This window comes from Procambarus clarkii, chromosome 71 (genome assembly GCF_040958095.1).
Source record: "Procambarus clarkii isolate CNS0578487 chromosome 71, FALCON_Pclarkii_2.0, whole genome shotgun sequence".
NCBI lineage: Eukaryota > Metazoa > Arthropoda > Malacostraca > Decapoda > Cambaridae > Procambarus > Procambarus clarkii.
This window is the reverse complement of record NC_091220.1, coordinates 1,362,867-1,378,023: the sequence shown is the minus strand read 5'-3', so window position 1 is coordinate 1,378,023 and position 15,157 is coordinate 1,362,867. Positions and strand designations below refer to the sequence as shown.

The 15,157-nt window shown below is 44.8% G+C and overlaps 1 protein-coding gene across 1 annotated transcript in view; it reads left to right on the top strand.

The window, feature by feature from the left end:
* The window catches only part of LOC138356213 (pre-mRNA-splicing factor 38-like), a 46,066-nt gene that overhangs the window by 3,076 nt on the left and 27,833 nt on the right, over positions 1-15,157 (top strand). The window contains exon 2 of the mRNA XM_069311946.1: positions 5,659-5,671. Coding sequence (XP_069168047.1) covers positions 5,659-5,671 — 13 coding nt within the window. The remainder of the gene's footprint in view (positions 1-5,658; positions 5,672-15,157) is intronic.

The following is a 15,157-nucleotide window of genomic DNA, read 5'->3' as shown; positions in this document are numbered from 1 at the left end:
TCTGTGTCTATGCTTAATGCACAACTTGCCTAAACACGCAAGAGAGATTATACAACCTTAGAACACTTTCCCACCTGGAGATTCGAACCCTAGCCAGCACCGAAGCCTTACAGCAACTGGCATAACTGGTACGCCTTTAGCCCACTGCACCACAGCTCAGACCCTTAAAAAGGTGGTAATTTCGGAGTATTTCACCTTCAAAGATCACCATCTCCCAAGGGCAACTAGAGCATAGTGACAGGCTAATCTCGTTCTTTCATCAAATTACTGTTAATATGGGAGAACTCTGTGTCTATGCTTAATGCACAACTTGCCTAAACACGCAAGAGAGATTATACAACCTTAGAACACTTTCCCACCAGGAGATTCGAACCCTAGCCAGCAGAGAAGCCTTACAGCAACTGGCATAACTGGTATGCCTTTAACCCACTGCACCAGAGCTCAGACCCTCAAAAGAGATGGTAACGTCGGAGTATTTCACCTCCAAAGATCACCATCTCCCAAGGGCAACGAGAGCATAGTGAGGGGCTACTCACGTTCTTTCATCAAATTCCTGTTAATATGGGAGAACTCTGTGTCTATGCTTAATGCACAACTTGCCTAAACACGCACGAGAGATTATACAACCTTAGAACACTTTCCCACCACGAGATTCGAACCCTAGCCAGCACAGAAGCCTTACAGCAACTGGTATAACTGGTATGCCTTTAACCCACTGCACCACAGCTCAGACTCTTAAAAGAGATGGTAACTTCGGAGTATTTCTCCTACAAAGATCACCATCTCCCAAAGGCAACGAGAACATAGTGAGGAGCTACTCACGTTCTTTCATCAAATTCCTATTAATATGGGAGAACTCTGTGTCTATGCTTAATGCACAACTTGCCTAAACACGCAAGAGAGATTATACAACCTTAGAACACTTTCCCACTAGGAAATTCGAACTCTAGCCAGCACAGAAGCCTTACAGCAACTGGCAAACTGGTACGCCTTTATCCTACTGCATCACAGCTCAGACCCTTAAAAGAGATGGTAACTTTGGAGTATTTCACCTCCAGAGATCACCACCTCCCAAGGGCAACTAGAGCATAGTGAGGGGCTACTCACATTCTTTCATCAAATTCCTGTTAATATGGGAGAACTCCTGGTGGGAATGCTTAATGCACAACTTGCCTAAACAGGCAAGAGAGATTATACAACCTTAGAACACTTTCCCACCAGGAGATTCGAACCCTACCCAGCACAGAAGCCTTACAGCAACTGGCATAACTGGTATGCCTTTAACCCACTGCACCACAGCTCAGACCTTTAAAAGAGATGGTAACTTCAGAGTATTTCACCTTCAAAGATCACTATCTCCCAAGGGCAACTAGAGCATAGTGATTGGCTAATCACGTTCTTTCATCAAATTCCTGTTAATATGGGAGAACTCTGTGTCTATGCTTAATGCACAACTTGCCTAAACATGGAAGAGAGATTGTACAACATTAGAACACTTTCCCACCAGGAGATTCGAACCCTAGCCAGCACAGAAGCCTTACAGCAACTGGCATAACTGGTACGCCTTTAGCCCACTGCACCACAGCTCAGACCCTTAAAAGAGATGGTAACTTCGGAGTATTTCACCTTCAAAGATCACCATCTCCCAAGGGCAACTAGAGCATAGTGACAGGCTAATCACGTTCTTTCATCAAATTCCTGTTAATATGTGAGAACTCTTGTGTCTATGCTTAATGCACAACTTGCCTAAATACACAAGAGAGATTATACAACCTTAGAACACTTTCCCACCAGGAGATTCGAACCCTTGCCAGCACAGAAGCCTTACAGCAACTGGCATAACTGGTACGTCTTAAACCCACTGCACCACAGCTCAGACCCTTAAAAGAGATGGTAACTTCGGAATATTTCACTTCCAAAGATCACCATCTCCCAAGGGCAACGAGAGCATAGTGAGGGGCACTCACGTTCTTTCATCAAATTCCTGTTAATATGGGAGAACTCTGTTTCTATGCTCAATGCACAACTTGCCTAAACATGCAAGAGAGACTATACAACCTTAGAACACTTTCCCACCAGGAGATTCGAACCCTAGTCAGCACAGAAGCCTTACAGCAACTGGCATAACTGGTATGCCTTTAACCCACTGCAACACAGCTCAGACCCTTAAAAGAGATGGTAACTTCGGAGTATTTCTCCTGCAAAGATCACCATCTCCCAAGGGCAACGAGAGCATAGTGAGGAGCTACTCATGTTCTTTCATCAAATTCCTGTTAATATGGGAGAACTCTGTGTCTATGCTTAATGCATAACTTGCCTAAACACGCAAGAGAGATTATACAACCTTAGAATACTTTCCCACCAGGAGATTCGAACTCTAGCCAGCACAGAAGCCTTACATCAACTGGCAAACTGGTACGCCTTTATCCTACTGCACCACAGCTCAGACCCTTAATAGAGATGGTAACTTCGGAGTATTTCACCTCCAGAGATCACCACCTCCCAAGGGCAACTAGAGCATAGTGAGGAGCTAGTCACATTCTTTCATCAAATTCCTGGTAATATGGGAGAACTCTGTGTCTATGCTTAATGCACAACTTGCCTAAACACGCAAGAGAGATTATACAACCTTAGAACACTTTCCCACCAGGAGATTCGAACCCTAGCCAGCACAGAAGCCTTACAGCAACTGGCATAACTGGTATGTCTTTAACCCACTGTACCACAGCTCAGACCCTTAAAAGAGATGGTAACTTCGGAGTATTTCACCTCCAAAGATCACCATCTCCCAAGGGCAACGAGAGCATAGTGAGGGGCTACTCACGTTCTTTCATCAAATTCCTGTTAATATGGGAGAACTCTGAGTCTATGCTTAATGCACAACTTGCCTAAACACGCAAGTGAGATTATACAACCTTAGAACACTTTCCCACCAGGAGATTCGAACCCTACCCAGCACAGAAGCCTTACAGCAACTGGCATAACTGGTATGCCTTTAACCCACTGCACCACAGCTCAGACCCTTAAAAGAGATGGTAACTTCGGAGTATTTCACTTCCAAAGATCACCATCTCCCAAGGGCAACGAGAGCATAGTGAGGGGCACTCACGTTCTTTCATCAAATTCCTGTTAATATGGGAGAACTCTGTTTCTATGCTCAATGCACAACTTGCCTAAACATGCAAGAGAGACTATACAACCTTAGAACACTTTCCCACCAGGAGATTCGAACCCTAGTCAGCACAGAAGCCTTACAGCAACTGGCATAACTGGTATGCCTTTAACCCACTGCAACACAGCTCAGACCCTTAAAAGAGATGGTAACTTCGGAGTATTTCTCCTCCGAAGATCACCATCTCCCAAGGGCAACGAGAGCATAGTGAGGAGCTACTCATGTTCTTTCATCAAATTCCTGTTAATATGGGAGAACTCTGTGTCTATGCTTAATGCATAACTTGCCTAAACACGCAAGAGAGATTATACAACCTTAGAATACTTTCCCACCAGGAGATTCGAACTCTAGCCAGCACAGAAGCCTTACATCAACTGGCAAACTGGTACGCCTTTATCCTACTGCACCACAGCTCAGACCCTTAATAGAGATGGTAACTTCGGAGTATTTCACCTCCAGAGATCACCACCTCCCAAGGGCAACTAGAGCATAGTGAGGAGCTAGTCACATTCTTTCATCAAATTCCTGGTAATATGGGAGAACTCTGTGTCTATGCTTAATGCACAACTTGCCTAAACACGCAAGAGAGATTATACAACCTTAGAACACTTTCCCACCAGGAGATTCGAACCCTAGCCAGCACAGAAGCCTTACAGCAACTGGCATAACTGGTATGTCTTTGACCCACTGTACCACAGCTCAGACCCTTAAAAGAGATGGTAACTTCGGAGTATTTCACCTCCAAAGATCACCATCTCCCAAGGGCAACGAGAGCATAGTGAGGGGCTACTCACGTTCTTTCATCAAATTCCTGTTAATATGGGAGAACTCTGTGTCTATGCTTAATGCACAACTTGCCTAAACACGCAAGTGAGATTATACAACCTTAGAACACTTTCCCACCAGGAGATTCGAACCCTACCCAGCACAGAAGCCTTACAGCAACTGGCATAACTGGTATGCCTTTAACCCACTGCACCACAGCTCAGACCCTTAAAAGAGATGGTAACTTCGGAGTATTTCACTTCCAAAGATCACCATCTCCCAAGGGCAACGAGAGCATAGTAAGGGGCACTCACGTTCTTTCATCAAATTCCTGTTAATATTGGAGAACTCTGTTTCTATGCTCAATGCACAACTTGCCTAAACATGCAAGAGAGACTATACAACCTTAGAACACTTTCCCACCAGGAGATTCGAACCCTAGTCAGCACAGAAGCCTTACAGCAACTGGCATAACTGGTATGCCTTTAACCCACTGCAACACAGCTCAGACCCTTAAAAGAGATGGTAACTTCGGAGTATTTCTCCTCCGAAGATCACCATCTCCCAAGGGCAACGAGAGCATAGTGAGGAGCTACTCATGTTCTTTCATCAAATTCCTGTTAATATGGGAGAACTCTGTGTCTATGCTTAATGCATAACTTGCCTAAACACGCAAGAGAGATTATACAACCTTAGAATACTTTCCCACCAGGAGATTCGAACTCTAGCCAGCACAGAAGCCTTACATCAACTGGCAAACTGGTACGCCTTTATCCTACTGCACCACAGCTCAGACCCTTAATAGAGATGGTAACTTCGGAGTATTTCACCTCCAGAGATCACCACCTCCCAAGGGCAACTAGAGCATAGTGAGGAGCTAGTCACATTCTTTCATCAAATTCCTGGTAATATGGGAGAACTCTGTGTCTATGCTTAATGCACAACTTGCCTAAACACGCAAGAGAGATTATACAACCTTAGAACACTTTCCCACCAGGAGATTCGAACCCTAGCCAGCACAGAAGCCTTACAGCAACTGGCATAACTGGTATGTCTTTAACCCACTGTACCACAGCTCAGACCCTTAAAAGAGATGGTAACTTCGGAGTATTTCACCTCCAAAGATCACCATCTCCCAAGGGCAACGAGAGCATAGTGAGGGGCTACTCACGTTCTTTCATCAAATTCCTGTTAATATGGGAGAACTCTGTGTCTATGCTTAATGCACAACTTGCCTAAACACGCAAGTGAGATTATTCAACATTAGAACACTTTCCCACCAGGAGATTCGAACCCTACCCAGCACAGAAGCCTTACAGCAACTGGCATAACTGGTATGCCTTTAACCCACTGCACCACAGCTCAGACCCTTAAAAGAGATGGTAACTTCGGAGTATTTCTCCTCCAAAGATCACCATCTCCCAAGGGCAACGAGAGCATAGTGAGGGGCTACTCACGTTCTTTCATCAAATTCCTGTTAATATGGGAGAACTCTGTGTCTATGCTTAATGCACAACTTGCCTAAACACGCAAGTGAGATTATTCAACATTAGAACACTTTCCCACCAGGAGATTCGAACCCTACCCAGCACAGAAGCCTTACAGCAACTGGCATAACTGGTATGCCTTTAACCCACTGCACCACAGCTCAGACCCTTAAAAGAGATGGTAACTTCTGAGTATTTCTCCTCCAAAGATCACCATCTCCCAAGGGCAACGAGACCATAGTGAGGGGCTACTCACGTTCTTTCATCAAATTCCTGTTAATATGGGAGAACTCTGTGTCTATGCTTAATGCACAACTTGCCTAAGAGAGATTACACAACATGCACGAGAGATTACACAACCTTAGAACACTTTCCCACCAGGAGATTCGAACTCTAGCCAGCACAGAAGCCTTACAGCAACTGCCAAACTGGTACGCCTTTATCCTACTGCACCACAGCTCAGACCCTTAAAAGAGATGGTAACTTCGGAGTATTTCATCTCCAGAGATGACCATCTCCCAAGGGCAACTAGAGCATAGTGAGGGGCTACTCACATTCTTTCATCAAATTCCTGTTAATATGGGAGAACTCTGTGCCTATGCTTAATGCAAAACTTGCCTAAACAGGCAAGAGAGATTATACAACCTTAGAACACTTTCCCACCAGGAGATTCGAACCCTTGCCAGCACAGAAGCCTTACAACAACTGGCATAACTGGTATGTCTTTAACCCACTGTACCACAGCTCAGACCCTTAAAAGAGATGGTAACTTCGGAGTATTTCACCTCCAAAGATCACCATCTCCCAAGGGCAACGAGAGCATAGTGAGGGGCTACTCACGTTCTTTCATCAAATTCCTGTTAATATGGGAGTACTCTGTGTATATGCTTAATGCACAACTTGCCTAAACACGCAAGAGAGATTATACAACCTAAGAACACTTTCCTACCAGGAGATTCGAACCCTAGCCAGCACAGAAGCCTTACAGCAACTGGCATAACTGGTATGCCTTTAACCCACTGCACCACAGCTCAGACCCTTAAAAGAGATGGTAACTTCGGAGTATTTCACTTCCAAAGATCACCATCTCCCAAGGGCAACGAGAGCATAGTGAGGGGCACTCACGTTCTTTCATCAAATTCCTGTTAATATGGGAGAACTCTGTTTCTATGCTCAATGCACAACTTGCCTAAACATGCAAAAGAGATTATACAACCTTAGAACACTTTCCCACCAGGAGATTCGAACCCTAGCCAGCACAGAAGCCTTACAGCAACTGGCATAACTGGTATGCCTTTAACCCACTGCACCACAGCTCAGACCCTTAAAAGAGATGGTAACTTCGGAGTATTTCTCCTCCAAAGATCACCATCTCCCAAGGGCAACGAGAGCATAGTGAGGAGCTACTCACGTTCTTTCATCAAATTCCTGTTAATATGGGAGAACTCTGTGTCTATGCTTAATGCACAACTTGCCTAAACATGCAAGAGAGATTATACAACCTTAGAACACTTTCCCACCAGGAGATTCGAACTCTAGCCAGCACAGAAGCCTTACAGCAACTGGCAAACTGGTACGCCTTTATCCTACTGCACCACAGCTCAGACCCTTAAAAGAGATGGTAACTTCGGAGTATTTCACTTCCAAAGATCACCATCTCCCAAGGGCAACGAGAGCATAGTGAGGGGCACTCACGTTCTTTCATCAAATTAATGTTAATATGGGAGAACTCTGTTTCTATGCTCAATGCACAACTTGCCTAAACATGCAAGAGAGATTATACAACCTTAGAACACTTTCCCATCAGGAGATTCGAACCCTAGCCAGCACAGAAGCCTTACAGCAACAGGCATAACTGGTATGCCTTTAACCCACTGCACCACAGCTCAGACCCTTAAAAGAGATGGTAACTTCGGAGTATTTCTCCTCCAAAGATCACCATCTCCCAAGGGCAACGAGAGCATAGTGAGGAGCTACTCACGTTCTTTCATCAAATTCCTGTTAATATGGGAGAACTCTGTGTCTATGCTTAATGCACAACTTGCCTAAACACGCAAGAGAGATTATACAACCTTAGAACACTTTCCCACCAGGAGATTCGAACTCTAGCCAGCACAGAAGCCTTACAGCAACTGGCAAACTGGTACGCCTTTATCCTACTGCACCACAGCTCAGACCCTTAAAAGAGATGGTAACTTCGGAGTATTTCACCTCCAGAGATCACCATCTCCCAAGGGCAACTAGAGCATAGTGAGCGGCTACTCACATTCTTTCATCAAATTCCTGTTAATATGGGAGAACTCTGTGTTATGCTTAATGCACAACTTGCCTAAACAGGCAAGAGAGATTATACAACCTTAGAACACTTTCCCACGAGGAGATTCGAACCCTAGCCAGCACAGAAGCCTTACAGCAACTGGTATAACTGGTACGCCTTTAGCCCACTGCACCACAGCTCAGACCTTTACAAGAGATGGTAACTTCGGAGTATTTCACCTTCAAAGATCACCATCTCCCAAGGGCAACTAGAGCATAGTGATTGGCTAATCACGTTCTTTCATCAAATTCCTGTTAATATGGGAGAACTCTGTGTCTATGCTTAATGCACAACTTGCCTAAACATGCAAGAGAGATTGTACAACATTAGAACACTTTCCCACCAGGAGATTCGAACCCTTGCCAGCACAGAAGCCTTACAACAACTGGCATAACTGGTATGTCTTTAACCCACTGTACCACAGCTCAGACCCTTAAAAGAGATGGTAACTTCGGAGTATTTCACCTCCAAAGATCACCATCTCCCAAGGGCAACGAGAGCATAGTGAGGGGCTACTCACGTTCTTTCATCAAATTCCTGTTAATATGGGAGTACTCTGTGTATATGCTTAATGCACAACTTGCCTAAACACGCAAGAGAGATTATACAACCTTAGAACACTTTCCTACCAGGAGATTCGAACCCTAGCCAGCACAGAAGCCTTACAGCAACTGGCATAACTGGTATGCCTTTAACCCACTGCACCACAGCTCAGACCCTTAAAAGAGATGGTAACTTCGGAGTATTTCACTTCCAAAGATCACCATCTCCCAAGGGCAACAAGAGCATAGTGAGGGGCACTCACGTTCTTTCATCAAATTCCTGTTAATATGGGAGAACTCTGTTTCTATGCTCAATGCACAACTTGCCTAAACATGCAAAAGAGATTATACAACCTTAGAACACTTTCCCACCAGGAGATTCGAACCCTAGCCAGCACAGAAGCCTTACAGCAACTGGCATAACTGGTATGCCTTTAACCCACTGCACCACAGCTCAGACCCTTAAAAGAGATGGTAACTTCGGAGTATTTCTCCTCCAAAGATCACCATCTCCCAAGGGCAACGAGAGCATAGTGAGGAGCTACTCACGTTCTTTCATCAAATTCCTGTTAATATGGGAGAACTCTGTGTCTATGCTTACTGCACAACTTGCCTAAACATGCAAGAGAGATTATACAACCTTAGAACACTTTCCCACCAGGAGATTCGAACTCTAGCCAGCACAGAAGCCTTACAGCAACTGGCAAACTATTACGCCTTTATCCTACTGCACCACAGCTCAGACCCTTAAAAGAGATGGTAACTTCGGAGTATTTCACTTCCAAAGATCACCATCTCCCAAGGGCAACGAGAGCATAGTGAGGGGCACTCACGTTCTTTCATCAAATTAATGTTAATATGGGAGAACTCTGTTTCTATGCTCAATGCACAACTTGCCTAAACATGCAAGAGAGATTATACAACCTTAGAACACTTTCCCATCAGGAGATTCGAACCCTAGCCAGCACAGAAGCCTTACAGCAACTGGCATAACTGGTATGCCTTTAACCCACTGCACCACAGCTCAGACCCTTAAAAGAGATGGTAACTTCGGAGTATTTCTCCTCCAAAGATCACCATCTCCCAAGGGCAACGAGAGCATAGTGAGGAGCTACTCATGTTCTTTCATCAAATTCCTGTTAATATGGGAGAACTCTGTGTCTATGCTTAATGCACAACTTGCCTAAACACGCAAGAGAGATTATACAACCTTAGAACACTTTCCCACCAGGAGATTCGAACTCTAGCCAGCACAGAAGCCTTACAGCAACTGGCAAACTGGTACGCCTTTATCCTACTGCACCACAGCTCAGACCCTTAAAAGAGATGGTAACTTCGGAGTATTTCACTTCCAAAGATCACCATCTCCCAAGGGCAATGAGAGCATAGTGAGGGGCACTCATGTTCTTTCATTAAATTAATGTTAATATGGGAGAACTCTGTTTCTATGCTCAATGCACAACTTGCCTAAACATGCAAGAGAGATTATACAACCTTAGAACACTTTCCCACCAGGAGATTCGAACCCTAGCCAGCACAGAAACCTTACAGCAACTGGCATAACTGGTATGCCTTTAACCCACTGCACCACAGCTCAGACCTTTAAAAGAGATGGTAACTTCGGAGTATTTCTCCTCCAAAGATCACCATCTCCCAAGGGCAACGAGACCATAGTGAGGGGCTACTCACGTTCTTTCATCAAATTCCTGTTAATATGGGAGAACTCTGTGTCTATGCTTAATGCACAACTTGCCTAAACAGGCAAGAGAGATTATACAACCTTAGAACACTTTCCCACCAGGAGATTCGAACCCGTAGCCAGCACAGAAGCATTACAGCAACTGGCATAACTGGTACGCCTTTAGCCCACTGCACCACAGCTCAGACCTTTAAAAGAAATGGCAACTTTGGAGTATTTCACCTTCAAAGATCACCATCTCCCAAGGGCAACTAGAGCATAGTGATTGGCTAATCACGTTCTTTCATCAAATTCCTGTTAATATGGGAGAACTCTGTGTCTATGCTTAGTGCACAACTTGCCTAAACACGCAAGCGAGATTATACAACCTTAGAACACTTTCCCACCAGGAGATTTGAACCCTAGCCAGCACAGAAGCCTTACAGCAAATGGCATAACTGGTACGCCTTTAACCCACTGCACCACAGCTCAGACCCTTAAAAGAGATGGTAACTTCGGAGTATTTCACCTCCAAAGATCACCATCTCCCAAGGGCAACGAGAGCATAGTGAGAGCCTACTCACGTTCTTTCATCAAATTCCTGTTGATATGGGAGAACTCTGTGTCTATGCTTAATGCACAACTTGCCTAAACACGCAAGAGAGATTATACAACCTTAGAACACTTTCCCACCAGGAGATTCGAACCCTAGCCAGCACCGAAGCCTTACAGCAACTGGCATAACTGGTACGCCTTTAGCCCACTGCACCACAGCTCAGACCCTTAAAAAAGGTGGTAATTTCGGAGTATTTCACCTTCAAAGATCACCATCTCCCAAGGGCAACTAGAGCATAGTGACAGGCTAATCTCGTTCTTTCATCAAATTACTGTTAATATGGGAGAACTCTGTGTCTATGCTTAATGCACAACTTGCCTAAACACGCAAGAGAGATTATACAACCTTAGAACACTTTCCCACCAGGAGATTCGAACCCTAGCCAGCAGAGAAGCCTTACAGCAACTGGCATAACTGGTATGCCTTTAACCCACTGCACCAGAGCTCAGACCCTCAAAAGAGATGGTAACGTCGGAGTATTTCACCTCCAAAGATCACCATCTCCCAAGGGCAACGAGAGCATAGTGAGGGGCTACTCACGTTCTTTCATCAAATTCCTGTTAATATGGGAGAACTCTGTGTCTATGCTTAATGCACAACTTGCCTAAACACGCACGAGAGATTATACAACCTTAGAACACTTTCCCACCACGAGATTCGAACCCTAGCCAGCACAGAAGCCTTACAGCAACTGGTATAACTGGTATGCCTTTAACCCACTGCACCACAGCTCAGACTCTTAAAAGAGATGGTAACTTCGGAGTATTTCTCCTCCAAAGATCACCATCTCCCAAAGGCAACGAGAACATAGTGAGGAGCTACTCACGTTCTTTCATCAAATTCCTATTAATATGGGAGAACTCTGTGTCTATGCTTAATGCACAACTTGCCTAAACACGCAAGAGAGATTATACAACCTTAGAACACTTTCCCACTAGGAAATTCGAACTCTAGCCAGCACAGAAGCCTTACAGCAACTGGCAAACTGGTACGCCTTTATCCTACTGCATCACAGCTCAGACCCTTAAAAGAGATGGTAACTTCGGAGTATTTCACCTCCAGAGATCACCACCTCCCAAGGGCAACTAGAGCATAGTGAGGGGCTACTCACATTCTTTCATCAAATTCCTGTTAATATGGGAGAACTCCTGGTGGGAAATGCTTAATGCACAACTTGCCTAAACAGGCAAGAGAGATTATACAACCTTAGAACACTTTCCCACCAGGAGATTCGAACCCTACCCAGCACAGAAGCCTTACAGCAACTGGCATAACTGGTATGCCTTTAACCCACTGCACCACAGCTCAGACCTTTAAAAGAGATGGTAACTTCAGAGTATTTCACCTTCAAAGATCACCATCTCCCAAGGGCAACTAGAGCATAGTGACAGGCTAATCACGTTCTTTCATCAAATTCCTGTTAATATGTGAGAACTCTTGTGTCTATGCTTAATGCACAACTTGCCTAAATACACAAGAGAGATTATACAACCTTAGAACACTTTCCCACCAGGAGATTCGAACCCTTGCCAGCACAGAAGCCTTACAGCAACTGGCATAACTGGTACGTCTTAAACCCACTGCACCACAGCTCAGACCCTTAAAAGAGATGGTAACTTCGGAATATTTCACTTCCAAAGATCACCATCTCCCTAGGGCAACGAGAGCATAGAGAGGGGCACTCACGTTCTTTCATCAAATTCCTGTTAACATGGGAGAACTCTGTTTCTATGCTTAATGCACAACTTGCCTAAACACGCAAGAGAGATTATACAACCTTAGAACACTTTCCCACCAGGAGATTCGAACCCTAGCCAGCAGAGAAGCCTTACAGCAACTGGCATAACTGGTATGTCTTTAACCCACTGTACCACAGCTCAGACCCTTAAAAGAGATGGTATCTTTGGAGTATTTCACCTCCAAAGATCACCATCTCCCAAGGGCAACGAGAGCATAGTGAGGGGCTACTCACGTTCTTTCATCAAATTCCTGTTAATATGGGAGAACTCTGTGTCTATGCTTAATGCACAACTTGCCTAAACACGCAAGTGAGATTATACAACCTTAGAACACTTTCCCACCAGGAGATTCGAACCCTACCCAGCACAGAAGCCTTACAGCAACTGGCATAACTGGTATGCCTTTAACCCACTGCACCACAGCTCAGACCCTTAAAAGAGATGGTAACTTCGGAGTATTTCACTTCCAAAGATCACCATCTCCCAAGGGCAACGAGAGCATAGTGAGGGGCACTCACGTTCTTTCATCAAATTCCTGTTAATATGGGAGAACTCTGTTTCTATGCTCAATGCACAACTTGCCTAAACATGCAAGAGAGACTATACAACCTTAGAACACTTTCCCACCAGGAGATTCGAACCCTAGTCAGCACAGAAGCCTTACAGCAACTGGCATAACTGGTATGCCTTTAACCCACTGCAACACAGCTCAGACCCTTAAAAGAGATGGTAACTTCGGAGTATTTCTCCTCCAAAGATCACCATCTCCCAAGGGCAACGAGAGCATAGTGAGGAGCTACTCATGTTCTTTCATCAAATTCCTGTTAATATGGGAGAACTCTGTGTCTATGCTTAATGCATAACTTGCCTAAACACGCAAGAGAGATTATACAACCTTAGAATACTTTCCCACCAGGAGATTCGAACTCTAGCCAGCACAGAAGCCTTACATCAACTGGCAAACTGGTACGCCTTTATCCTACTGCACCACAGCTCAGACCCTTAATAGAGATGGTAACTTCGGAGTATTTCACCTCCAGAGATCACCACCTCCCAAGGGTAACTAGAGCATAGTGAGGAGCTAGTCACATTCTTTCATCAAATTCCTGGTAATATGGGAGAACTCTGTGTCTATGCTTAATGCACAACTTGCCTAAACACGCAAGAGAGATTATACAACCTTAGAACACTTTCCCACCAGGAGATTCGAACCCTAGCCAGCACAGAAGCCTTACAGCAACTGGCATAACTGGTATGTCTTTAACCCACTGTACCACAGCTCAGACCCTTAAAAGAGATGGTAACTTCGGAGTATTTCACCTCCAAAGATCACCATCTCCCAAGGGCAACGAGAGCATAGTGAGGGGCTACTCACGTTCTTTCATCAAATTCCTGTTAATATGGGAGAACTCTGAGTCTATGCTTAATGCACAACTTGCCTAAACACGCAAGTGAGATTATACAACCTTAGAACACTTTCCCACCAGGAGATTCGAACCCTACCCAGCACAGAAGCCTTACAGCAACTGGCATAACTGGTATGCCTTTAACCCACTGCACCACAGCTCAGACCCTTAAAAGAGATGGTAACTTCGGAGTATTTCACTTCCAAAGATCACCATCTCCCAAGGGCAACGAGAGCATAGTGAGGGGCACTCACGTTCTTTCATCAAATTCCTGTTAATATGGGAGAACTCTGTTTCTTAGCTCAATGCACAACTTGCCTAAACATGCAAGAGAGACTATACAACCTTAGAACACTTTCCCACCAGGAGATTCGAACCCTAGTCAGCACAGAAGCCTTACAGCAACTGGCATAACTGGTATGCCTTTAACCCACTGCAACACAGCTCAGACCCTTAAAAGAGATGGTAACTTCGGAGTATTTCTCCTCCGAAGATCACCATCTCCCAAGGGCAACGAGAGCATAGTGAGGAGCTACTCATGTTCTTTCATCAAATTCCTGTTAATATGGGAGAACTCTGTGTCTATGCTTAATGCATAACTTGCCTAAACACGCAAGAGAGATTATACAACCTTAGAATACTTTCCCACCAGGAGATTCGAACTCTAGCCAGCACAGAAGCCTTACATCAACTGGCAAACTGGTACGCCTTTATCCTACTGCACCACAGCTCAGACCCTTAATAGAGATGGTAACTTCGGAGTATTTCACCTCCAGAGATCACCACCTCCCAAGGGCAACTAGAGCATAGTGAGGAGCTAGTCACATTCTTTCATCAAATTCCTGGTAATATGGGAGAACTCTGTGTCTATGCTTAATGCACAACTTGCCTAAACACGCAAGAGAGATTATACAACCTTAGAACACTTTCCCACCAGGAGATTCGAACCCTAGCCAGCACAGAAGCCTTACAGCAACTGGCATAACTGGTATGTCTTTGACCCACTGTACCACAGCTCAGACCCTTAAAAGAGATGGTAACTTCGGAGTATTTCACCTCCAAAGATCACCATCTCCCAAGGGCAACGAGAGCATAGTGAGGGGCTACTCACGTTCTTTCATCAAATTCCTGTTAATATGGGAGAACTCTGTGTCTATGCTTAATGCACAACTTGCCTAAACACGCAAGTGAGATTATACAACCTTAGAACACTTTCCCACCAGGAGATTTGAACCCTAGCCAGCACAGAAGCCTTACAGCAAATGGCATAACTGGTACGCCTTTAACCCACTGCACCACAGCTCAGACCCTTAAAAGAGATGGTAACTTCGGAGTATTTCACCTCCAAAGATCACCATCTCCCAAGGGCAACGAGAGCATAGTGAGAGCCTACTCACGTTCTTTCAACAAATTCCTGTTAATATGGGAGAACTCT